Below are 23,823 nucleotides of genomic sequence, written 5' to 3' on the forward strand. Positions count from 1 at the left end.
TCTTCTCGAGTAATGTACTATATATAAATTTCTCTCATTTATTACCTTCGCCAAGAAGGTTGTCTCATGGTGGAGCGGCTGTGGTGTGGGTGTGTATGTATGTCTACGGCACAACTCGAGATTCTGAAGATGAATCTTCATGACATTTGGTAGGTTAGTAGTGGTTGCGAAAACAAAGGTCAATTTCGAAAAGTGTTTACCTGGCTTTTTCCTACGGTACTGCAGCGGGCTGTGTATGTATGTGTGTTTGTATATGGACAACATGACTCGAGAAGCTGAGGTTGGTTCTGCATAATATTTGGTGGATGGATAGGGGTTGCAAAAAGCAAGGTCAAGTTCGATAATGGGTCTCCTAGCGGGTACATAAAGGACTGCAGCGGATCTTCAAAGTTTGAAGTCAAATTTTCTTCAAATGCTACGGTACTGATTTTTGTGTGGTAGATAGCTATTGTCGCAGGGAGTAAGTTGTAAGTTTGGGATCCCTAGCCGCTTGTTTAGAACTGCAGTGGACATGAACTAACTTTAATTTGGACATACATGAAAAACTTGAGAAGGGATCGATGGATCGCCGTGACTGTAAATAACATGTTTGAGAGTCCTACTATAAAAGCAGCTAATTTAGCAACATTCCTCATAAATTATGCTACTGATTTGCATAAACAGTATCTAATTATGTAAATCATCACCCATGCTATCTGCATACTAAAAATCATGAGGATCCGTCAACCCCTTCTTGAGTGATTCTCTCCCTATGTGAAACAAAATTGGCCCCTGCAGTTCCAAACAAGCAAGAAGGGGCCCAAACTTACACCACTTACTCCCTGTCCCAAGAGCTGTCAAATACTCTAAAATCATGGCACTTGCAGAAAAGATGACCTCAAACTTTGAAGTTTCACTGCAGTACCGTAAAGTAGCCGCTAGGAGGCCCAATATCGAACTTAACCTTTCTTTTCCTGACTCCTACATATCTACCGAATATCATGCAGAACCATCCACAGCATCTCGAAATTATGTTGTCCACAGACAAACAAACAGACAAACAGACAAACAGACAAACAGACAAACATACACAGTCCACTGCAGTACCGTAGGAAAACGGCAGGTAAACCATTTTCACACTTACCCTTCGTTTCCACAACCGCGTCTCACCTACCAAATATCATGAAGCCACTCCAGCATGGCACAACCGAAAAATAACCTTCTTGGCGAAGGTAAAAACGGATGTGGTAGGGAAGATCGTGATAAGGTCTGGGTGGTCTGGAATGAGTTGGGAACTGGTTGGGAGGAGGTCAGCAGTAGTCTCGGTGTGCACGATTTGCCACTCAACTTATAAATTTCCCAAACTACCCATAACTCACTCCAGATACTTTGACGCATCCCTCCTGACTGCATGTACTTCCCAACCGATGCCACTGCGCACTTCCAGACAATATGCCTGTTTTCCTGTATGATATACTGCTTTTCCTTTGACTACAAGAACAAAATTCAGACTCAGGAAATGTTGACCATGTCGTTAATGTTTTATTCTGTATTCCGCTACTCTCCAGGGCAGGGGACCGGGTGTGTCAGAGATGGGACTCCCAGTCCCCCCACCCCCATCCCCACATACCAAGAGCTCATCCTGATGCAGGCCTGGAGGAAAACTTCTGCCGTAACCCTGACAACAAGGAGCGGCCCTGGTGCTACACCACGGACCCGGCATTGAGGTGGGACTACTGCAACGTGATGGAATGTGCCGGTAAGCGCAATTGAACACTACAATGTATTCTCACATCTACAAATCTACAGTTGTGACATAGTTTTAATTGTAACTTAATATCCATATTAATGCAGAAGAAATAAATAAAGTGCACTATCATCATCAAATTATTAAAGATGAGTAGAAATACATTGTAAATTCTCAAACATTAAATTCTTTCTTTGGTCAGATGAATTTGAAATAGAACCAAATAAGAAAATCTATGATTATATGTTTTGTGGAACGTGGTTGCCTTCTCTGCATTTGTGATCATTTATTTGTTGCTGTCCCATGTCCTTCTTAGAACCTACATCCCCGGACTTCATGGGACAAGAGTGCAAGGGAGCATTTACCTGTGAAAGGCGACAAGATTCAAAAGTCCCACCCTGTTTTTGTGACGATGACTGCAGCTTTTTCGGTGACTGCTGTGAAGATGTCGAGTAAGTAATTATAAGCGTCTTATTTGAAAGCACGACATTTCTTATGAACAGGAAATATGTTGATAACAAAACTTCAGGTCTGCATGACAAAGCACTATAATTTGTACTGCTTCTCACAACGGAAGTTGTACTGACGAGCTTGACCACGAAGGCCGTATTCACATGACGTCATTGGTGGGTTCTTTGGTGTCAGCGGCATAACTCAATAAATCGGGGGTTGATCTGCATTATTATCCACGAAAAATTGAGATTTTTGGTGTGTGTGTATCTGTGTGTGTGTGTGTGTGTGTGTGTGTGTGTGTGTGTGTGTGTGTGTGTGTGTGTGTGTGTGTGTGTTTCCAGACTTTTAGATTTGTAGTCAGCATAATTCAAGAACTTCTGGATGGATAGTTGTTGGGAAGATAAAGTTCAAGATTGATTTTGAGCCCCCTGGTATGTGACCTTGGTACTGCAGCAGAACTTCCTGTTTGTATCTTTTGACCTGGACGCGTTATGGTCTTGATTTTTGTGTGGTTTCTGATATAAGGAAGAAGTGGTGTAGGTTTGGGCTCCCTATCAGCTTGTTCTGGAACTGCAGGGACAAGAGAATAACTGTTTGGTAGTGCAGAAAAAATGTGTGGTAGTGCAGAAGTACATGTATGTCTGCACTGTTGCAGTCTAATTTCCTTTAATCATGTGATTTATTTCGACTTCATTACACCAACCACAGAGTAGACACCTCAGCTCAACAGCCACCCGACTACCACCAGCTACAGTGGGAGTGTGTGCCTGGCTATGTCGACTGGCCGTCCTATTGGGTGGTTGCTGACTGCCCTGCCGAATGGACGGATGACGTCACAAGGGATCAGTGTTTGAAACAAGTGGATCCCTTTAGCCTCGGTGACACGGTTTACAGGTTACCTGTAGCTGTGGTAGACGATGGCCCTCACAATATCACCTACAGAAACATGTTTTGTGCTCTTTGCAACAATGTGACAATGTCAGAAGCATCTATTTGGATGCCCAAACCTGTGTGTTCTGGACAGCTTATTCCTTCTGCACAAACCTCTGTAGGTGCACAAGAGAACATCAACATTCTCCGTACTCTTAGTTTTGAAGAAGTGGAGGGTTGCTTTGGTGCAAACAAACTAGAATTCCAGATTCCCATTGCAAGACATTGTCTTTCCCCCGAGGCGATTGTTTCAAATGCAAATTGTGACGTAGCTGCCTGCATGTCCTACAGCTATCCTGTTTCCAGTAGATACAAGACCTACAGAAACCTACACTGTGCTCTCTGTGACGGACTTTCCCTTACGGCAACCACTAATCTGAAGTGTGGTAATGCTCCTGGTAGGGTAACGGCGGGGCCTGATGTAGATCCCGAATTAATGTCACTAACTCGTCTATTCAACTTTGATGTTGACGAGAGCGGTGAAAACAGTCCCAACCAGTGTCCCTCCGACACTGTATACGACCCGTTTGTAGAAACGTGTCGGCGTTTCTCGTCGGCTAGCAGCAGTCTTGGCTCATCAAACAAAACTATCCTCTTTCAAAACTGCAGCGAACCCGCTGTGACGTTCACAGCTGATGAGTTCCATGTCCTTCCCAACGGCAGTGTCCACCTGCTGAGTTCTAACGTGTCCTGCCCAGCTGAGCAGGTGGCCATTCTGAACACAACGGCGTCGATCTGCGGGGAGTGCATACTGCAGCACTTCTCCAACAACACACAAACAACCATCAGTCGGGACCCTGTCCAGGGTTGGTTAACCCTGGGCCTTGTGATAGTGTCTGCCGTAGCCGTGGCCGGTTTCGTAGTCCACACTGTCTGGTCTGGTCAGTGGGAAAAAGTACCGGAAAAACTGAAGGTCCAGATGATGGTATGCATGGTACTTGCTGAAGTCATGTTTGTGGTACGTCTGTATGTCCCTCCCGGTCCGGCCTGTGCAGCGTATGCAATACTGCTGCACTATCTTTTCCTGGCAGCCTTCACGTCCATGAACGCACTAGCTGTGGATCTCTTTCTTACGTTTCGGGATGACTTTGAAAGAGCGGCAACGTACAAGTACTTCTTGTATACCTGGCTGATGCCGGTACCTGTAGTCGTAACGGCAGTGATTGTGGAATTCTGCAGTTCTGTCAGGGTGGGGTACGGGGAGAACTGTTGGATTGGCAATCCGATCGGCAGTCTGGTGGCTTTTGGAGTTCCTGTCCTCTGTGCCCTTCTGGTCAATACTGTCTTGACCACTTTTGTCTTGCTGACCATACGGAAGTCATTTCAGATAGCAGATGCTGCTAAGTCGCGCTCAAACATCAGCAAGGCCTGGGTCTACCTGCGTATCTCCTTTCTGACTGGGTTCACCTGGATTCTCGGCTTTATCTACCCTTACGTCAACAGCAGAGTTCTTGACTACATCTTTATTGTGCTGAATGCTTCTCAAGGCCTTCTGCTGACAGTGGCGCTGACAATGACGTCGAAGGTGGTGCAGAAATGGAAGTCTGCGATCAGGGCACGCTTTGCTCTGGCTGAACCCCATCAGAACAATGGAGCAACTGCCACTGCCAACAAGCGACAGTCTACAACAGGTGGAACTGAGGCAACGGCAGGTGGAACCGCTACAGACATACCCATGTCGACATTGGCCGATGTTGAGGAGAACAGGGCACGCCTTCATCTGGCTGAAGTTCATCAGGATAATGAAGAAACCGCCACTCCCAGCAACCGGCGGACCACCACAGCCGGGACTGAAGCAATGGCAGGTGAGGCCGGCTCTGCTGCAGAGATAGCCACGACAACTTTGGCCAATCTGAACACTGGTGAAGATGAAAAGGAGACTCGCCTCTAGTCGCACCACTAACCGACGATAACAGCAACACAAACACACAACAGGTTGTTCTATTCTTGAAGATTCGTGCACCGGAAAATTGTGCTTGATTCTTGCATGACGAGCTCAACACGCAAAACACTTCAAATACTATGAAAGCTTTCAAAGTCTGCGTTGATTATCCCTCCTCTGAAAAGGGGCTTACTTTTCCTTGACTGGAAATCAGTACTGCTGTTGTCAGTACAAACTTTTCTGTCTTTAAATAGCAACGCAGAATGCGCACTGGGCAACCTTTCGAGGGAAATCTCACTTTCCTGGGCTCGTTAAGAGGTTTTTTGTCGCAAAAATCAACCTTTGTAGAATTCATAAAAAGCTCTGAATGATACACCACTGAATGTAAAGCAATCTAGTAAAACCCCCTCGGTGCCCCTTGACGACTCACTCTGACAAATACCAATATTAATGAGCCACGCGGTGACACGAGACTCGATACAATGCTGCCCGTAAACAACAGAGCTGTATGACATGCAATGGCAGTCAACACTTGTGCAAACATATCTAATTATGCGTCAGAGGCGAATATCTACTTTCATAAAATGAAGTCCTTCTTTTGCGCAGTACAATGCTCGCGATGACTCACAGCATACATCCAAACCCTCTATTGCCCTCCGATGTTTATATTATGGATGTTTATATATATAACACTGATCAAAATTCACTAAATTGGACCTCATACCATCCACTGTGTCGAAGAAGTCCATTATTGTTCACCAGTAGTCCCAGCATGTACCATATGTAGAAAATGCCCATGAAACCCGCTTGATGCAGCAGGACTGTTGGGAGATGCAAAGTTATCGAAATTTATGTTCTGTACATGTGGGGAAGATGCTTACGTCTGTTAAAGGAGTCCTAAACTCCAGAGGGGGGAGTCATTTTCCAATGGATGGTAATTTTTGGAAGTAGAAATAAATATTTTTTACAGTATACGATAAAGTACCCACTAGTCCCGTGCTCATCCAAAAGCATTCAGTATTCTACCAAATTCCCCAGGTAACCCTCAGCCTATGTGGGTTTTTTTAACAATGTGCCTGACAATGCCTGACAAAAGTTAGATTACAAAAAGAATGTCAGGGTGGTTAAGAAAAACTCGTCTTGCTATGTGTTCTTTTATATCTTATTAGCAATTGGCCTTCTTATTGTGCTTAACCACCCTCATTTACGCCGAAAATAACCACGTTTGAAAATGTATGTTTACGCGTAGGGAATACACTGGTAGGGTCTGCAGGGGTTTAGTGAGTATCATATTGTTTGAAAAAACACACCTTGTGTAATTCACCACAAGCGGAATTCTGCACAGAATCGGCTGATTATGTATTGATTGATACATAATCTAGTGGAAAATAACACCACCTTCTGGAGTTTAGGACTCCTTTAATGCATGTACCGAAGATGTGCAAGGAAGTTATGTAGGTTTCCTATTCTTGATGAAAGATGACTCACTTCATTTATACAAACAACTGTATGTGATATGGTACAAATACATGTATCATCAAGGATATTTTCATGGTGTGCAAATTGCATTAGCTGCAATATAAGATACTCCAAAGGGTCTCCATTTTCTGACGCTAGTTTTTAACAGAAGGTCGTTATTGTAAGGTGTTGATTTTGCTTGGATGACAAACTGTGTACAGATATAGACCTTTGCGAACACGACAAATCGACCTTAACGTATGAAAGATGACGATGATGATAATAGTTGTTCATTGTGTGATTATTAACAAATTTCTGTATACATGTAATAGGGAGACCACCATGTAGCCAGAACTCAATAGTGGACGTATATTATGGATTACCTACTGTCAAGCAGTCTGAAACACCTGACTGTTTCAAAAATCATATCCAGTTGCTTGAGTAGTTTTTGGCGTGTCAAGTAAGACGTCTCGATCGCACAACAGAAAAGTCACCTTGTGTAAAATCAAAGACATTTTTGTTTTTAATAGATAGATTATCATTTTCTTCATACGTGCTTAAAAGTACACTATATGGCCAGGATTCTGAATGGGCTTAAATTGTACATTGTTAATCTCGGAATAACTGTTTTATACGCCTTATATATTTCTTGACAATAGCAATCATGCAGACTGGTTTAACATTGATATGGTCGTTATATTTACCGTACGAATATGTCACATGTACATAAAACAGAATCAAGTTTTAAAGTTTAAACCATAATATTTTTCACTTTTGTTAAGTCTCACTGGCGCATTGTGCATGACGAATAAAAATTTCTTCGAATCTCAATTTCACTAGTCCTCACCCGCACAGAAATGTCATCAAAGAACCAAGATATGATTCAATTTGTTTTGCTGTAGCTACCTTCGCCGAGAAGGTTACGTTTTGCTCAGCGTCTGTGTGTGTGTGTGTCACGTCCGTCTGTGAACAATAGAACTCGAGAATACCTGGATGGATTGCCTTCATTCTTGGTACTGTAATTCTTGATGTGTTAACTGTACCTTAATTTTAGCTGATTTAACTGTCACTAGACAATCGCTAAAATTTCATCATCGCTAATATTTGATCAATAATATTTGAGACTGTGATGTTTGTTTCCACCGATGAAATTAAGTGCAATGACCTACTCCATTTTCCCCCAACCGCTATATTCTCCTGCCGCTATATTAAAGTGATTTACAGTATGTGGGTAGGTCTTCTTGAGACCTAAAAATGATTAGATTTTGGGCCCCCTAGCGGCTTGCTATGGTACTGCAGCGGAACTTCCAGGTTTGATATCTCGAGTTCTGGACATGCTATGGTGATGATTTTTGAGTGGTAGCTCTTGGGAGGGAGAGTATGTTGTGTAGGTTGGGCCACCAAGCGGCTTTTTGGAACTGCAGAAGCCGATTTGGTTTCAAACTTTGAAAGGGAATAACTCCTGAAGAATAGATAGCTTGTGTGATGATTAACAAGATCAGTAGCTACTCTGCATAATTAATGTGGAAAGTTTATAAATCCGCTGCATTCCATTATAGGACTCTTAAACACGTCACATATGTAACTGAGATAGAGAGGAATATCGACAGATATAAATTATGCAAATGAATATCTAATTTGCATAATTAATGACAAAATACTCCATAATGGTAGATGATGGGAATTTCATTCTTGCAGCCTTTGGAAGTTAAGTAGATGATGACATTATCAGGCATCAATCATGCAAATGAGAGCCTCGTTTACATAATTAATGAGTAAATGCTACAATAGCCTACTTTGCTAAGGTAAGACTTTCATACTTTGAACAACTTGTTTTTTATGCAGAGGTTAGGCTCCACCTTGCTACACTGCCTTTGTTTAACACTGCTTAATGTTATAAGAAACAAGTACAATAAACAGAGGTTTTAAGGGAATTGTTACCACTTGTAAGGACAATATCAAACAAATTTGCCAACACCGTAAAAACCATGATTACTTGACGGAGGCTTGTGTCCTACGGAGTCTTGTTTATATATCGGTTTTGCTGTCAGAGAAGTGCTCGTCTACAGTAGTTATGTTCCAAGTATGTCCCTGTTCAACAGGTGAAAGACCCGAAGCGTAACAAAAGACGGGTTCAAAGGCTACCTAGCGACCCTAAGTAGCACAATAATAGCCAGGGGGGACATTGTTTGCACAGGGACATGTATACGCACCAAACGGCCCATTACACAACGATACCCAATATGGCGTCGCCTCGGGGGAAGGGCGACAGCGGGCAGTTTGATTTCGAGTCCTGGTGCCGTGCGAACAGAATCCACGACAGGATCGTGGCTTTCCTACGGCGTGAGGAACTCATGACGCCGAAGCTGCTGTTCCGACTGACCAGCGAGGACAAGGTCATGCTGTCCCAGGAAGGGGGAGGGGTACAGCAGCGTGACATTGACAGACTAGAAACCGCCATTGATCAGCTGTTCCACGAAAGACACAGAAAGTCGTCTGCGGGCTTCTCGCCGACACACCTGTCCGCTTTGGATAAACTCAGGTGAGAAGGACACTTGTTGAGTCTTTTGATTCTTCTCAGATGAAGCCCTACTTCGCACTAACTCTTAAAACGCAGGCGACTTCCCTGTGGCACATTGCAACAGGAAGTAACGGTTCAAAGATCTTTCACATTCATTGTGTGAGTTTAAAACTGATAGAAACTAAGCTTTACGGTAGTATCAAAGGCCGTAGAGATGGCCAGTTATCACCCATGTGTGCCCTTCTAACCATATGTAAACACAAAACGCTCACAGACAGGTAAATATAACGGTTAAATAGTTATATAGGTCCGCCACACTGTATACTGTTACTGGGTCGTACAGGTGTTCGGGCTATGACGTCATTATCAGACGATAGTGAAACTTAGCAAACACCGGGCGCTTCGATAAAAATCGACGTCCTCATTTTTTGATGTCGATAACCAGGTCACAGAGTTCCGACATTTACAGTTTTGAACATTTTTTTAATACAAGGAAGAATTCAGTAGAATATGAAGTCGCTATTAGAAAAATCAATGTCGGGGTCAGTCGGTACAATCAAACGTGGGGGGGGGGGCGTTGGCTCAAGCCAACAACGTAACTCATGGAATAACACAAATTCTCCAACGACTGGGTCCAGTAGATAGTGATGAAGAGGATTCTTAGCACGTACCGAACCCCGGGCGCTTCGATAAAAATCGACGTCCTCATTTTTTATGTCGATAACCAGGTCACAGAGTTCCGACATTTACAGTTTTGAACATTTTTTTAATACAAGGAAGAATTCAGTAGAATATGAAGTCGCTATTAGAAAAATCAATGTCGGGGTCAGTCGGTACAATCAAACGTGGGGGGGGGGCGTTGGCTCAAGCCAACAACGTAACTCATGGAATAACACAAATTCTCCAACGACTGGGTCCAGTAGATACTGATGAAGAGGATTCTTAGCACGTACCGAACCCAACCTTATAATTATGTTTTCCAACTGAGTTAGCATGACTGGAACATAACATGCTCTGTCGCCCCACAAAAGACGGTAACGCTAATAACGTTACCTCTTCGATATGCAACAATGCAAGAATGTCGAAAACGATAACGTTACAAGACCTCACACGTCAAGGGAATGTAACAGAAAAACAACTAGAAGGACAAATTTGTGACAGAAGACCTATCTAGCTACACAAAGTGAAAGTTGAAATGCCTTTATTGCCACCAAACAGCATTTCAGAGTGACGTTATTGTTTACAAAGTCCACATACCTCCCAATCGAGCACACGGCTGTACGTGCCAACACTTACCGTAGAACGTGACAGAAGCACAGCGTTGAATCAATTAATGTGTACCGATTGGTACAACATTATGAGAAAAAAGTTTCTAGAACCAGCGACTGCGATTCACTCACAGAAGAAGTTTTGCTTTTAAGTTAATTATGAGTTGCTGTTTTTTTTTGCTTGTTATAGTTTTCCTTTGCTCCATTTATTTTGTTTTTAATTCGTTCTATGCTATTCCAATGTGCTGGCACACGTACACAAGTTTTTCTTAAAATCCCCTTAATAGTTGTGAGAATAGGACCAATTATGTGTGTGGAAGGGATTTCTGCAAATGTATAGCTTTCGCAAAGAGTAGAGGTCGAAAGTCATGGTCATATCGAATTCACAATATCATACATATAAACATGGTAAATCCACAATATTATACATATAAACATGATAATATCAATATACAATGAATAAAAACAATTTACAATTAATAAAAACTATGATTTTGTCTTATTCTTCAGGACCCAAAGCGAATCCGGTGAAGTACGGGGAGGAATCACCAAGACCACTCCCAGACAAGCCACAACACTCCCAGACAAACAGCGCAAAGACATCGGTGAAGACCGTCACCCGACGCCGACGGCTTTCGACAGAGACGTCGTTGCCCGTAGAACTTTTCCTCCATTAGATAATAGAAATAGGTATTCTCTTAGACCAGAGACAATGTCGAAACCAACGGATTCAGGTTCACCAGTTATCTCGAGCGAAAAGTCATCATGGTCAAGAGGAAGGGTTCCTCCTAATTCAGAAGGCAGGGTTGACAGAATGCGTGCTCTCTTTTCAAGTTCAACGGAAAATACCGCCTCGTCACGGCTAAAAGCGTCTCCAACAAAAACGCATACGCGGTCCGAAGATCTGAACAGACCTGGTAAGAGATCATCCTTCGTTCCTCTTCAAGACCATGTGAGTAAAAGGTTTCCCTATTTGACAGATGAGTCGACCAAAAGACATTCCATGCCCCTTGAGAGAACATTTGAAGATACCGGCACGGGAAGTGAATCATCGGACAAACCTCACACCTCTATCATTCTACAGCCTGAGCATCCTAAATCTTCGTTGTCGTCTAGGCTAGACTATTCGGTCACTAAGAGCGAGTCAGATATACTAAAACACGAATCTTCCATCATGACAAGTGCAATACCAGAGGAGCGCCAGTCACCGGTATACAAGAACATGCCTTCTGATTGGCTCTACGACTTTCCAAAACCTATGAGAGACAGAACAGATCGTTTCAAGAGGTCCGACGTGTTTCGAAGGTCCCTACCCCCTACCCCTATATCGTCAGGGAATGAAGACTTCTTGAAGATAATTTCGAAACAAGTAGCAGGAATTGACGAAGAAATAGACCACCCAACATTAGAACCTGACGACATGACGTTAAGCAAAGAACTAGACACGGAATGGTTTCAGAGAGCACACTTGCTCCGAAACACAGCTCCGATGCCTGCAAGATCACCTGCGACGGTGGCGAGACGGGGAGTTGAACCACACGGGCTCCCGTTGGTGTCAAAGCCCCTCGACCACTGGTCGCCATCGGAAGTGCGGCAGTACTTCGAAGCCGATCCTCAAGAGGACGTTCGCCGTCACGCCAGTCTTTTCGAAAAGAACTCGGTGAGCGGTTGGGATTTGGTCTCGAAAGACGACCTAGACGGCTTCCTGAAGACTGAGCTGAAGATCACAAACGCGGGGCACAGGAGGAAGATCCAGCGGCGGATCTCCACTCTCCAGCGGCGGCAGGTGCTCCGACCAGGCGCGGTGCCGTCCCCCGTCGCCGAGCCGAAGAACTTGACGATCGTTTACAACGATGGCAGGAAGGTGACGGCCACCTGGAAGCCTCCTCGGCACAAGATCGACGGCTATGTGGTGACGGTGACGGAACTGTACGAGCCGTACACAGAGCTCGTCATGAGGAGGTTGAACCACCCCGAGGACACGTCCATCACCTGCGAGGGTCTGCAGCCCAAGACTCACTACGTCATCCGCGTGGTGGCGCTTTGCGGAGACGAGGAGAGCGAACCGCTCTCCCAGCCCTTCCGTACGAGCGAGGAACTCCACGGCGACTCTTCTCCTCGGACAGTCAAGCGTAGTGCCTCCATCAACAACCAGAGCCACTACATGACCCCTGCTCCACTCTACCACGTGTATCAGACGGAAAGGATACCTATCTTGGTAAAGAGCGACACTCAAGGACCGCCTACGCTCACCTGGATGTCTTCAAGTACCCCCACCTGGGACAAGTTTCCTCAAGTCATCCAGAGCGGGATCAAGTACCGTCTTACCCAGAAGCAGAGGCAGCTTCAAGAGGCCATGTTTGAGGTGCTGTCGTCCGAGGAGTCGTTCATCAAGAGTATGTACGTCTTGGGAGAACACTTCTTGAGGAACCTGGAGAAGAATAACGTCGAGGGCGGACAGGCGCTGACCTTGATCTCCGTTCACGTCGCCCACGTCATCAACGCCAGCCGGGCCTTCCTGTCCGACCTGCAGGCGCGCGTGCGCGAACAGGCCCCCGTCGTCTCGGACGTGTGTGACATCATCCTACGTCACGCCAGCAAGCGGTTCCAGGAGCCGTACGTCACCTACTGCAGGAACATGCACTACCACTCCAAGGCGCTGATCGGGCTCATGGAGGCCGAGAAGTCTTTCTGCGACGACGTGCGGCAGTTGGAAACCGACCCGCAGTGCGGAAACCTCCCCATGACCGCCTTCTTGTTAACCCCCATGCAGAGAGTGACGCGCTTCCCTCTCCTTGTGGAGCGAATCCTGACGTTCAGGGACGTTAACTCAGAGTACTTTGAGACAGCAGAGCAGGCCCGGCAGACAACGAAGGCCCTTGCCGTAAGATGTAACCAAGCAGCTTACAAAGAGCAGCAGGCGATGGAGCTAGAAGAGCTAGTAGTCAACAAGCTTCGCCTCGCGAAGTGCAAACCGCCGTTTTCTCTGCTCGACAAGAGTCGCTGGATTGTGAAACAGGGTGAACTGATTTGGGTCAGAGACAAGGGTCCAAACACCCACCGCTATGTCATCCTTCTATCGGACTGTCTACTCATCGCAAAGAAGCTGCACAAAAGGGGCAGCGAAGCCACCTACGAACTTGTCAACTACTGCATGCGCAACAGGCTTGATGTAGAAGAAGTCAATAAGATCTACGACGATTCAGAGAACTCGTCCTCGTCTGATCGCTCTGAGGGAGGCAAAAGGAGGTTGTCATCATTTCTCCAGAATCTGTATTTCTTTAAACCCAAGCCGACCAACAAACTGCGCGTGACTCTACACGAGGACAGCTCCGGGCAGCACCAGGAGATGGTGTTCTCGCTAAAGACGGAGAGCGAGCTGACGCGGTGGGTGGAGGCGCTGCAGTACAGCGCTGCCGACCCGCAAGGGGGGAAGATCTACCCGGACTGGGACTGCCCCATGACGGTCGTGACGAAGAGCAGGAACGCTGCGCAGCCGGACGAGCTGTCCCTGGAACGGGGGGACATCGTGAGGGTGCTGCGGAAGATGCACGACGGCATGTGGCACGGAGAGACCATCCACGACGGCAGACAGGGCTGGTTGCCGCACATCTGCGTGGAGGAAGTCAAAAACAGCGACCACTACAAGGCCAAGCAGCTCAGGCAAAAGCACGGCTCCAGTCCAGAAAAAGACGTCAAAGGTATTTTTAAAAAACAGCAACCGACGTTTCGGTGACCGTCTGTCACCTTCCTTATGGTAATTCTGTTCACTTTGCACTGCAGCTATAGGTGTCGCTGCTTACAGATGCGGTCCCAAAAGTAAATTACCTGTAAAGCATCTGTTAGCAGCGACACCTGTAGCTGCAGTGCAAAGTGAACCAGTCAGAATTGCCCCGAGGAAGGTGACAGACGGTCACCGATCGGCTGAATAAAACACTTGGCTGTGTACAAAGGATCTTTCTATTCAGTAACTTACCAACCTGCTGAAATTATTCAAGGAGCGTTATTTGCTGCCAATTCATTTTCATTTGTCTTCCACATAGGGAATTCTCATTTCCTTCATCCGTGTGTGGGTATTTTTGCTAAATGGTTGTGTAATGAGAAAACTGACACTGTGCTATCACCTCCAACAGAATACACATACGTGGCACTGTTCGACTTGGAGCCGGAGTTCCCGACAGCCCTGCGCTTACAGAAGGACCAGAAAGTCGAGATCTTAGATTTCAGGTCAGTTTCTTCAAACTATTTGTCCAGGTTTGATTGGCTCAGAGGACACTATGAAATGAAACCAAAGCTAGTGGGATACTTCATGATCACTTTGTTTAAGGGTATTTTTAGTTTCCTGTGACGTCGGCGTGGCGCAACGGTTAGAGCGTTGAACTCGGAACCAATAGGTTCCGAGTTCGATAATCACCATGCCCCGACGTTGTGCCCTTGGGAAAGGCGCTTTACACAACCTTTCCTGGCGGTGACGCCCACCGAGCCTCTTTGGATAATCTGTCGAGATGTGTGGCAAAAAGCACAATACGGATTTGGTTGCCGATGTGCCAACATCTAGCACATTTGCCACTAAGAACCGTTAGATTTTTAATTTTTTTTAACCATTTTCCAGGGATGATGAGTGGTACCAAGCGCGACTGTTGGACACTTTGGAGGTCGGACTGGTACCGGCAGGCTATGTCGCACCCATGGACGACCTACAGCGGGAAGAGTGAGTATTCCACAAACTCTTCCCATAACGTTCCTGCAGTTTGTTAATTTAAGGAGCTTTCCCGGCTGCAGATGCAGAAATAAGATGATATCTCCTGAAACCGTTATATTTATGTTTATCTAACAGACACCCTGATCATGTTACTTAGCAGTGATTGTGTTGCTCAGGTGGTACCTCGGTTCCATGGACAGGAAAGACGCGGACGCTCTGCTGCGGGCTCGGACCTGTGGCGTCGGGACGTATCTGGTCAGGGAAACTCAGAGCACTAAAGGTAAGGAACGGACAGGTCTGATCAAACCACACCCCTAGGAGGATTCTCATAGCGCCATGGACTGCGTACAGTTGTGCCCCTGTAGACGGTCTGGTGAACTTGGATGCTATAACGAATATACAGATACTACTAGTAGTAAAGAATCTTTTTCTAAATTTCCTCTATGTAAACGTTTAGTTTTTCTTTCCCTTTTCTCGTAGATTTCATGATTTGCACCTCTCACTTTGTGGACAATATGACAAAATGGTAAAAAGTCAAGGGACTTGAAAAATATACAAATGTTTTCTCTCGTACTTTCGTGACTTACCTTAGAGTGTATGTCCTTCTTGACTAGGATCGCATTTGTACACGATTTCTGTGAAAAACAAGGACAAGGAGGGCCGAGAGGTGATCCGGCGGTTCAAGGTGGAGAGAACCAAACACAACAAGCTGCGCGTCTCCAAGGAGCAGGAGTACGACACCTTACAGGAGCTGATGAAGGAGCTCATAGGTGAGAGGAATGTCTCAGGCAATCGTCCATTTTATCACTCGTTACATGCATGGCTTCAGCTTGTTTCTGTACGTCTTTATCCGACGACAGTTTTTACGTCTATCTAGTGGTGTGTTTTCGTCTGGACGGCTGGCCTTCTCACATCTGTTGGAAAATGCACGAACAACAAGCAAACAAACAGATAAGAAAGCTATCACTAGATAGACCAACGAAGCAAAAAGACGTGATAGCTTTAAACACTTTTCCTCGGCCTCTCTCTCTCTCTCTGTACATGTGTTTGCATGAGTGATGAGTGTGTGTGAAGAGGAAGAAAGCTTTGGGGTTTGGCACAACTTTACTGCGACAGCAAGAAAATGTATTCTTTATCTTATAAAGTATATTTTTCAACAGAGAAAGGCAGCATTGCAGGCTGTCCACTCGACCAGCCTTGTCCCAAGCCCAAACCGCAGATCAAAGACTTCAAGGGTCGCTGGGAAGTGTCCAGGGAGAGGATCAAGCTGGGCAAGAAGCTGGGACAGGGGCAGTTCGGAGACGTGGTGGAAGGTAAGTGATTGCACGGCCATGCTCAGACTCAGGGATGCCAGTGACGGTGGAAGACGGTCATGTACGCCATACAATATGCTCTCGTCTGAACTGGGAACCATTCGTACAGACAAGTAGTGGGAGGAAGGCCTCATCTGAGGTAAAGAAGCTGTCTGTAACATGTAATGTTTCCAATAGGATTACACTTTGTCTTGATTATGAAATTCTGATCATTCATCACGAAGGAATGATAGCATTTTTATTCGGCAATAATCATTCACATAGCATCATAATAAGCATACGGACAATTGTCCCAGATTCAACCATTTCTTGATTTAGAAATCAACTTTTCTTGACCAGGACGAGACCTTATACGCAGTCCGGGTACCACCGTACTTAGTTTATGCTAAGGTTACAATTTCCAACCCACGGCCCGGCCGGGCGGTTTGCGGGAACGAAAAGTATGAAATAAAAGATAACAAAACACCAAAAAATTGCAAAAAAAAATAATCATGAGCACCATTTGTGTATATTCTTGATATGAATTGTTCACATTTCGGTCACGCAAACAGCCCGGCCGGGCCCCGGTTTGGAAATGTGACCTAAGCATTACTGTGGCTCCCATACTCGCCATACATATTTTGAGGCAGCGAGTATGGGAGCCACAGTAAACTAAGTAGGGTGGCACCCAGGCTAACAAGGCCTACCAAAGCTCGAGTAAGCATCAAAACCCACATGGTTATACGTATCCTGTTGATTACAATTTGTCCACAAACCAACAAATGACCCGGAAAACATAGCCTCCATTGCTCGGGAAATAACACAGATCACGTCTGTCTCTGTCCCGCAGGATTCTGGAACGGCGACGCCGACGAGACGGCTGTGAAGGTGGCGGTGAAGACGACTCGGGCCGGGTCCACCGTGTCGACCTTCCTACAGGTCAACATTTGGCTTTTATTTCTACTTTGTACTCATCAGTTTTGAAATATGTAATTTGAATCTCTTTCACTTCTGTAAATTTTGATATGCCGTCTGATTGCATTATTTCTTTAGTTAGTTAGTATGTTTGGTTTTCCTTATTTATTTATCTATCTATGATGATTAGCATTTTGTCAGATCTTATTCACTTATGTATATTTTATAAGATGATCAGCAATTATAATTGCAATAAGTAGTCAATCGCAACTAATGGGAAACCCTAAAAAAACTTTCAGGTTTCCTATGCATGTTTCTCTCTGCTGTTTTCTCTCTAATGTATTTTCTTCGCCAAGAAGATTATGTTTTGGGTAGCGTTTGTATGTGTGAATGTGTGTGTGTGTGTAACGTGTATGTATGTAATTTAACAGCATAACTCGAGAAGGCTTGGATGGATTGTCTTGATATTTGGTAGGTACGTAGGTCTTGATAAGACCTGGAAATGATTAGATTTTGGGTACCCTAGCGGCTTTTTATGTGCAAATAAACAATAAACAATAAACTAACAGGAGGCGGAGATGATGATGCGGCTGTACCACCCTAACCTGGTGCAGCTGTACGGAGTCTGCTCCGAGAAGGACCCGGTCCTCATCATCACCGAGTTCATGGCTAACGGCAGTCTGGAGAAGTACCTGAGGCACGGACAGGGCTGCAGCTTCACACTCATGGAGCTGGTCAACATAGCCGTACAGGTGGGTGGAGATTATAGCTAATAGGGAAATGACATTCAAATGTAGCGAAACAACTTGCACCATGTAGCGAAAGAACTTTGTGCCATGTAGTGAAACCACTTATGCCATGTAGCGAAACGACTGTAGCGAACTGACAATGTAGCGAAACAACCGGTTATCGTCAATGCAAATGAAATGTTGTCTTATGAATAATAGCTTATACCTCCAAGTTTTCTATTGAATATAATGACTAGTATCATCTATTCCTCGACACGAAATAAGAGGGATGCAGTCAAAGGTATAAAAAGAATACAATGGCATGGAAAATGCTTTTGAAGAGCGCTAGCTTTCCACAAACTTGGCCGACTTCTTCAGTCTCAGAATACCATACTAGTGCGCACCTGACACGCCACGCGTTATTTGGCTGGAAAAAGCCCAGCTATATAATTCTTTGGCCTAGTCTCTCCAATCTGCTAGCCTCCTTAATAAGCTTATATACAGGCTCTACGAGTCAGGCTTTTTTTGGTGTGTGTGTGTTTGTTCTCTGGTGCCATGTCAGTTCTAGTGCACTCGGTTTCTTTGGCGGCGGTAATAGTACTGATATGGCATCAGAAAATAACACAATAACAAACATTGCAAGCCCCCGGCAAAACCTCACTCTTAGAGCCTGCAAATGAGGCTACCGCGCTACCGGTCTGCCCAAAACATTTCCAGAAAAGGATGACTGCCCTGAAGTATACAGCTTCAGATGTGTGCTATAAGTGTAGTATTTTCCAGGTGTCTGACGGGATGGCGTACCTGGAGGAGAACAACATCGTGCACCGAGACCTGCGGGCGGCGAATGTGCTGGTGGGGGAGGACAGCGTCTGTAAGGTGGCGGACTTCGGACTGGCCAGGATAGACCACTACAAGGCGTCCTCTGGTAAATGTTTGCGTCGATTAATACCAAGTATCTCTCACTCCCTCATCAGACAATTTGAAACTAGATTTTTAAAAATAGAAACTTTCTCCAACTTACAAGTATTAGTCACGTCTGTTTTCAGTGCCCCTTGACTGTAAAACGGTATAATCCAAGGAATAACATTATGATTACATCCAAAAGCCTAAGGCGAGGAAGGAGTTATTCTGTTATTGATAATATGTAAATGCCAATAGTGTTCATTCAGGACCCACCTCTTCTCCTGCTAAAAGATGTGTTTTTTTAGAGATTAATAAATTGTTGAATTTCTTCATGCTGTGTTGATTTCTCTTGCCAAGGCCTCTAATACGATAATACATTCCTTTGGTATAAAGCGTGGGTAATATATGGTATACTTCGGAAGACTATGATACTAGTAAACATATATGTGTCGTGATCATTTAATCCTTTTACCTGCATCCTACCACGCGTCAAAACAACAAGCAGTTTGAGCCGGTGGACATGGTTACATGAAGGTAATACTAATACGTGTGATCGTCTGTACATCTCCTTCCAGCCCAGTTCCCCATCAGGTGGACGGCTATCGAGTCCATCCAGACTCACGAGTTCACGGTGCAGTCCGACGTCTGGTCCTTTGGGATCCTCCTGGCCGAGATCCTCAGCAAGGGAAAAGTACCCTACATGGGTGAGTAGCACTGTCTCATGTCTAGAATATCTACTCAGGCCAGTTTCTGCAGTTCGAATTCCTATATAGATACTCTAATATACTGTACTGTAATACACCAGCATCTTACTACGTGCAGTAGACACCCTGGAGTTGTGGATTGCATTACGTGGAACGTGTCGTCACCTGCTAATCTACATCCTGCCAAAGAAGGTTAACAAGGAGGTCCCCGCCTTTTGAAACTCGTTGATCCTACCAAGAAGGTTATAACCTCTTGTATAATGTCCTTGATCCTACCGTTCTTTCAGATTTAGTCAATAAAGTTTTGAGATAGATTCCGGTCTACAATAGCCGACATAAAGGATAGTTTTCCTCGATTCTGGGTTGGTGAAAATTCTTGTGTCAGTGTTTCTTGTTTTAATTGTCTCATTTCCTTTGTATTTCATTGTACTTCAGTAGAAGCTATTTACATGTATACAATGAAATGTGTATTCTACCGACATAGGTGAGTTTTCATTCGATCTTATACATATACGCGTACAGTGTATATGTATGTTGACCTACTTTTCAAGACGAGATTGGCGGAGAAGATTGTGACCTTCTTATCATATGCCCCGTTTTCTGGTGGAGAGTGCCGACAGAAAACGGGGCATATGATAAGAAGGTCACAGTCTTCTCCACCAATCTCTGCTTGGACTGAAGCACAATGAAATACAAAAGACATGAGACCATTAAAACAAGAAACACTGACACAAGTATTTTCACCAACCCAGAATCGAGGAAATCTATCCTTTATGTGAGCTATTGTAGACCGGAGTCTATCGTCAGAAGCAACAGGGGCCTCTAAACTTTATCTGCTTGGAGAGTATGTAACGTTGGGTAACCTAAATTCGGGATTTTTCCGATAATGGTTGACTGAAATCAATCTAGCAGAACAATAAACCATCCTTTTTTTCTATTATTCTGTCAGTATCATGTACTATCTTTGCACTAATCATATATATGGTAGATTTTGTCTCTAGTCGTGCTGACACCATAATATTTCAACTTCAAACTACCGTCCGCCGCACGCACAATTACGGTGCTGTCGGACAGGGGGGCACATTAATTCGGGAGAGAAGATTCGTCTTGAATATCTTACCGCTAATCACATTTTATACAGCAGCTATTCGTTCTATCCTTGGCTTGAGGAGAGTGCTATGGATATAGACGTGTCCAAGTAAAAAAAAATACACGAAAAAACGGCCGTACCGCACACATCAGGCCAGTTCGGGAACAACCCGTGTGTTGAGTCGGTAGAACTTCACTCAAAGTCGGCCCATCGTCATCATCGGGCAACGTGTAACGTTACATTATTCATGGGAAGTTAGCTGGATGCCGTAGCAATGGTAATACCACTATGTCCATGTGTTCCTTGTTGTGTTAGGAGCAAACTTTGAGGAAAATATCTTCCTCAGTCCACTATCACACGCAGCATTTAGACAAAAAGTGTTCCTCACAAACCTTTGTCGTCTGCTTGACAACAGGATTCTGGTTAACAATATGGCGGCGGGAAAATACACGTGCCGTAGGTTGTAGCAACAGAGAGGAGTTTTGATGATTGGTCACACTTAGAATCCAGTTGCAGGTTAGCAAAAGAGATTGTAATAAGTTGTCTTATAAATAATTGTGTTTAGCAGGCAGGAGATGTGACATTTGTCTTATAAACCAGCGAACAACCGTGCTGGGTGATTCTCCCACGAAGCCCCCAGACTCTGTCAATAAGGGACGGAGAGTTTTTGACGTCGCCAACTTCTAATGCATGGTTATCGAAGCTTTTCAGCCAGTGTTCTGAATACGTTAGTCTATCTGCTTTGCATTGCTGGCGTTATAACTGATTTTGCATCTAGCACATATCCCTAAATACCCCGTTTTCGAAAAATCCCGACTTTAAGTACCCCACGAATTTAGGTTACCCAACGTTAAACCCTTCCAAAATTGTGTTTGCAGGGTGGGACAACACGCAGGTGCTCCAGAGAGTGATGCAGGGGTACAGGATGCCCAGAGAGAGCAGCTGGCCGGAGAGCCTGTACCAGCTCATGCGGAAGTGTTGGGACAAGGAACCGGGAAAAAGGCCGTCCTTCGGCACACTGCGAGAGACACTAAGAGACTTTATCATGAACGCCAGGGATTAGCAAATTGAACATACACAGCTTTTCATCTGTCATGGCAAAACCTATGTCTTCCATATGCTTCGGTCCCATTTCAAATCCAGGGACGGCTGGGCAGCTTGTGGTAACGAAAAAGAAAACAAAAGACACAAAACTTTAAGAAATTACTCCTAACCATATATTGTGTATTGTCTTCATGTGCACTTTTTATTTTTCGTTTTCGCAAACAGCCCGGCCGGGCCCCGGATTGGAAATGGGACCGTAGCATTAAGCGGGTATCTCACTGGATTGCGGCATGTTGGCGACCTCTCTGCGTCCTAAACTGGATTTGTGTTACCCTTGACTTCATAATGGGAATATCGTGCCTAAACGTATGATTAAAAAGACAACAAAACACACACGAGTAAAAATATCAGTTTGTTATCTCCATGAAAAAAGGCTTTTTCATGGAGTACTGTTTTGCTTGCGTTTGGTGTTTGTGTGTATGTTTGTGTCACCGGTCGCTTAAAGTCACCATAACTGTAAAACCTGTACATGCATTGAAATGATTTTTGGTATGTGGGTGGGTGTTAGGTGGAGGAAGGTCAAGGTCGATTTTGGGCCTCCTAGCATGTGTGACTGGAACTGCAATGGCGTATTTGATAAAATCTTAAATGTAGAAGAACTGAAGAGTGGATGGACAGATCGTCATGTTCTTTGGTACACAGGTAGGTTAGACCAAGTTGTACACACTTAAGTGCAAACTATGCAGATGAGACCGAATTTGCATAAGTAAGGAGGTAAATCGTTTGCATGGGTGTCGTCGTATGCTTAAAGTCAGCATAACTGTAGAACGTGTAGATGGATTGTAGTGATATTTGGTATGTGGGTATGCGCTGGGAGGAGAATGGTCAAGGTCGATTTTGGGCCCCCTGGTTTGTGTCCCTGGAACTGCAATGGCCTATTTGTAAAAATGTTCTAAAGGGGTTTAACTGAAGAGAGGAACAACAGATTTTCATGTTATTTGGTACGCTGGTAGGTAGGACGGAGATGTACACACTGAAGTTCAAATCATGCGAAGTTATTGTGTTTGCGTGCGTGTGCGCGTGTGTGTATGTTTGTGTCACCGTGTTTGTATGTATGTGTCACCGGAAGCTTAAAATCAGCATAACTGAAGAACGTGTGGATGGATTGAAATGATATTTGGTATGTGGGTAGGTGCTGGGAGGAGAAAGGTCAAGGTCGATTTTGGGCCCCCTGGTATGTGTCACTGGAACTGCAATGGCGTGTTTGTAAATATTTTCAACGGAGAATAACTGAAGAAAGGAGCGACAGATTTTCATGTTATTTACTTGGCAGGTAGCTTAGAGAGGGTTGTATACAATGAAGTGCAAATTATGCAAATTGGACTTAATTTGCTTAAGTAATAGGGAAATCTATATTTGCAGTTTTGGCCATTGTAGCACTATTAACAGCTGTTGATAGCGAAAGTGGGTCACTGTGGAACCTGAGCCCCCAACATCTGGCCGGGGGTCATACCATTGAGCGATATAGAATGGGGGGAACAGGTTTAATAAAAGAAAAAGTTTCATGGAGATTTTGGGTCCTAAGACTCTTGTTTATCGTTGAAATTCGTTAAATCGCGCCCTTGAAAGTCCAGTGAGATACACACTTTATGGTGAAAAGGTTATGAAATCTGATGGTCACCTTCCCATCGAGTTATATAATGAAAAGTGTTAAGGAACAGGACAACAAAAACGGATTAGCAACTTTAACATACACTGATTTTAAACTTTCATGGCAAATCAATGTCTTCCTTTCAAAGATTGTTGTGAAACTGTTGAGATAAGAAAGCTAATGGTCACCTTTCCATCGAGTTTGGGACCAACATGAAATGTGTCAGGACAACATGACAACAAAAGTGAAATATTGAATCTATTGATAACAGTGTCTACTTTATTTTTGTAATCTCTTAATCATGCTGTACAGTGTTTCTGAGAAATGTTTTACCTATTTTAATGAATGAATATACTCTATTTGAAGGAAATGTATTTTGGTACGTCCGACCAACTGCTATATGCTTTATGCTAATCTCAGATGTAGAAAGGCAAAATCGTAACATTTCTCAAGCTCCGGCGTCCTGGTTCCAAACACCCACTGCTCTGGGAGCTTGGGATAGGGTAGTATTTTGCCTCTCTACATCTGCTTGGAGATTGTGTTTTTGCTACTGTGC

The 23,823-nt window shown here is 44.5% G+C and overlaps 3 protein-coding genes across 4 annotated transcripts in view; all 3 read left to right on the plus strand.

The window, feature by feature from the left end:
* The window catches only part of LOC136434248 (very low-density lipoprotein receptor-like), a 5,302-nt gene extending 5,158 nt beyond the window's left edge, over window positions 1–144 (plus strand). The window contains exon 5 of the mRNA XM_066426978.1: window positions 1–144. This exon is cut by the window's left edge and continues 265 nt beyond it. The gene's annotated coding sequence lies outside the window, so the exon portion shown is untranslated.
* Window positions 145–1,221: 1,077 nt separating this feature from the next.
* On the plus strand, window positions 1,222–5,034 carry LOC136434947 (uncharacterized). Its single transcript, XM_066428069.1, has 4 exons — window positions 1,222–1,226; window positions 1,548–1,738; window positions 2,043–2,178; window positions 2,888–5,034. Exons 1-4 carry the CDS (start codon window positions 1,222–1,224, stop codon window positions 4,998–5,000), a joined length of 2,445 nt encoding a protein of 814 aa, XP_066284166.1. The 3' UTR covers window positions 5,001–5,034.
* A 3,618-nt stretch (window positions 5,035–8,652) lies between these two features.
* Window positions 8,653–22,027, plus strand: LOC136434623 (uncharacterized). 2 transcript variants are annotated; one of them, XM_066427528.1, is made up of 12 exons: window positions 8,655–8,991; window positions 10,749–13,939; window positions 14,372–14,465; window positions 14,851–14,949; window positions 15,117–15,220; window positions 15,555–15,710; window positions 16,101–16,253; window positions 17,083–17,171; window positions 17,717–17,899; window positions 18,656–18,800; window positions 19,354–19,482; window positions 21,451–22,027. In XM_066427528.1, exons 1-12 carry the CDS (start codon window positions 8,693–8,695, stop codon window positions 21,633–21,635), a joined length of 4,827 nt encoding a protein of 1,608 aa, XP_066283625.1. In that variant the 5' UTR covers window positions 8,655–8,692; the 3' UTR covers window positions 21,636–22,027. The 2 variants fall into 2 exon arrangements, with proteins under 2 accessions (XP_066283626.1, XP_066283625.1); XM_066427529.1 differs by lacking the exons at window positions 18,656–18,800; window positions 19,354–19,482; window positions 21,451–22,027 and having other exon boundaries at window positions 8,653–8,991; window positions 17,083–17,165; window positions 17,711–17,821.
* The last annotated feature ends 1,796 nt before the right edge of the window (window positions 22,028–23,823 follow it).

This window comes from Branchiostoma lanceolatum, chromosome 5, assembly GCF_035083965.1.
Source record: "Branchiostoma lanceolatum isolate klBraLanc5 chromosome 5, klBraLanc5.hap2, whole genome shotgun sequence".
In the NCBI taxonomy this organism is placed as follows: domain Eukaryota; kingdom Metazoa; phylum Chordata; class Leptocardii; order Amphioxiformes; family Branchiostomatidae; genus Branchiostoma; species Branchiostoma lanceolatum.

What these genes read in the sequence shown, in the direction of transcription:
- LOC136434947 (XM_066428069.1), top strand. An exon ending in CAACGTGATGGAATGTGCCG is followed by an intron (nt 1,739 to 2,042) that starts GTAAGCGCAATT and finishes TGTCCTTCTTAG; the next exon opens with AACCTACATCCCCGGACTTC. An exon ending in GACTGCTGTGAAGATGTCGA is followed by an intron (nt 2,179 to 2,887) that starts GTAAGTAATTAT and finishes CACCAACCACAG; the next exon opens with AGTAGACACCTCAGCTCAAC.
- LOC136434623 (XM_066427528.1), top strand. Translation starts at nt 8,693, where the DNA reads ATGGCGTCGCCTCGGGGGAAGGGCGACAGCGGGCAGTTTGATTTCGAG. An exon ending in TCCAGAAAAAGACGTCAAAG is followed by an intron (nt 13,940 to 14,371) that starts GTATTTTTAAAA and finishes CACCTCCAACAG; the next exon opens with AATACACATACGTGGCACTG. An exon ending in CCACTACAAGGCGTCCTCTG is followed by an intron (nt 18,801 to 19,353) that starts GTAAATGTTTGC and finishes ATCTCCTTCCAG; the next exon opens with CCCAGTTCCCCATCAGGTGG.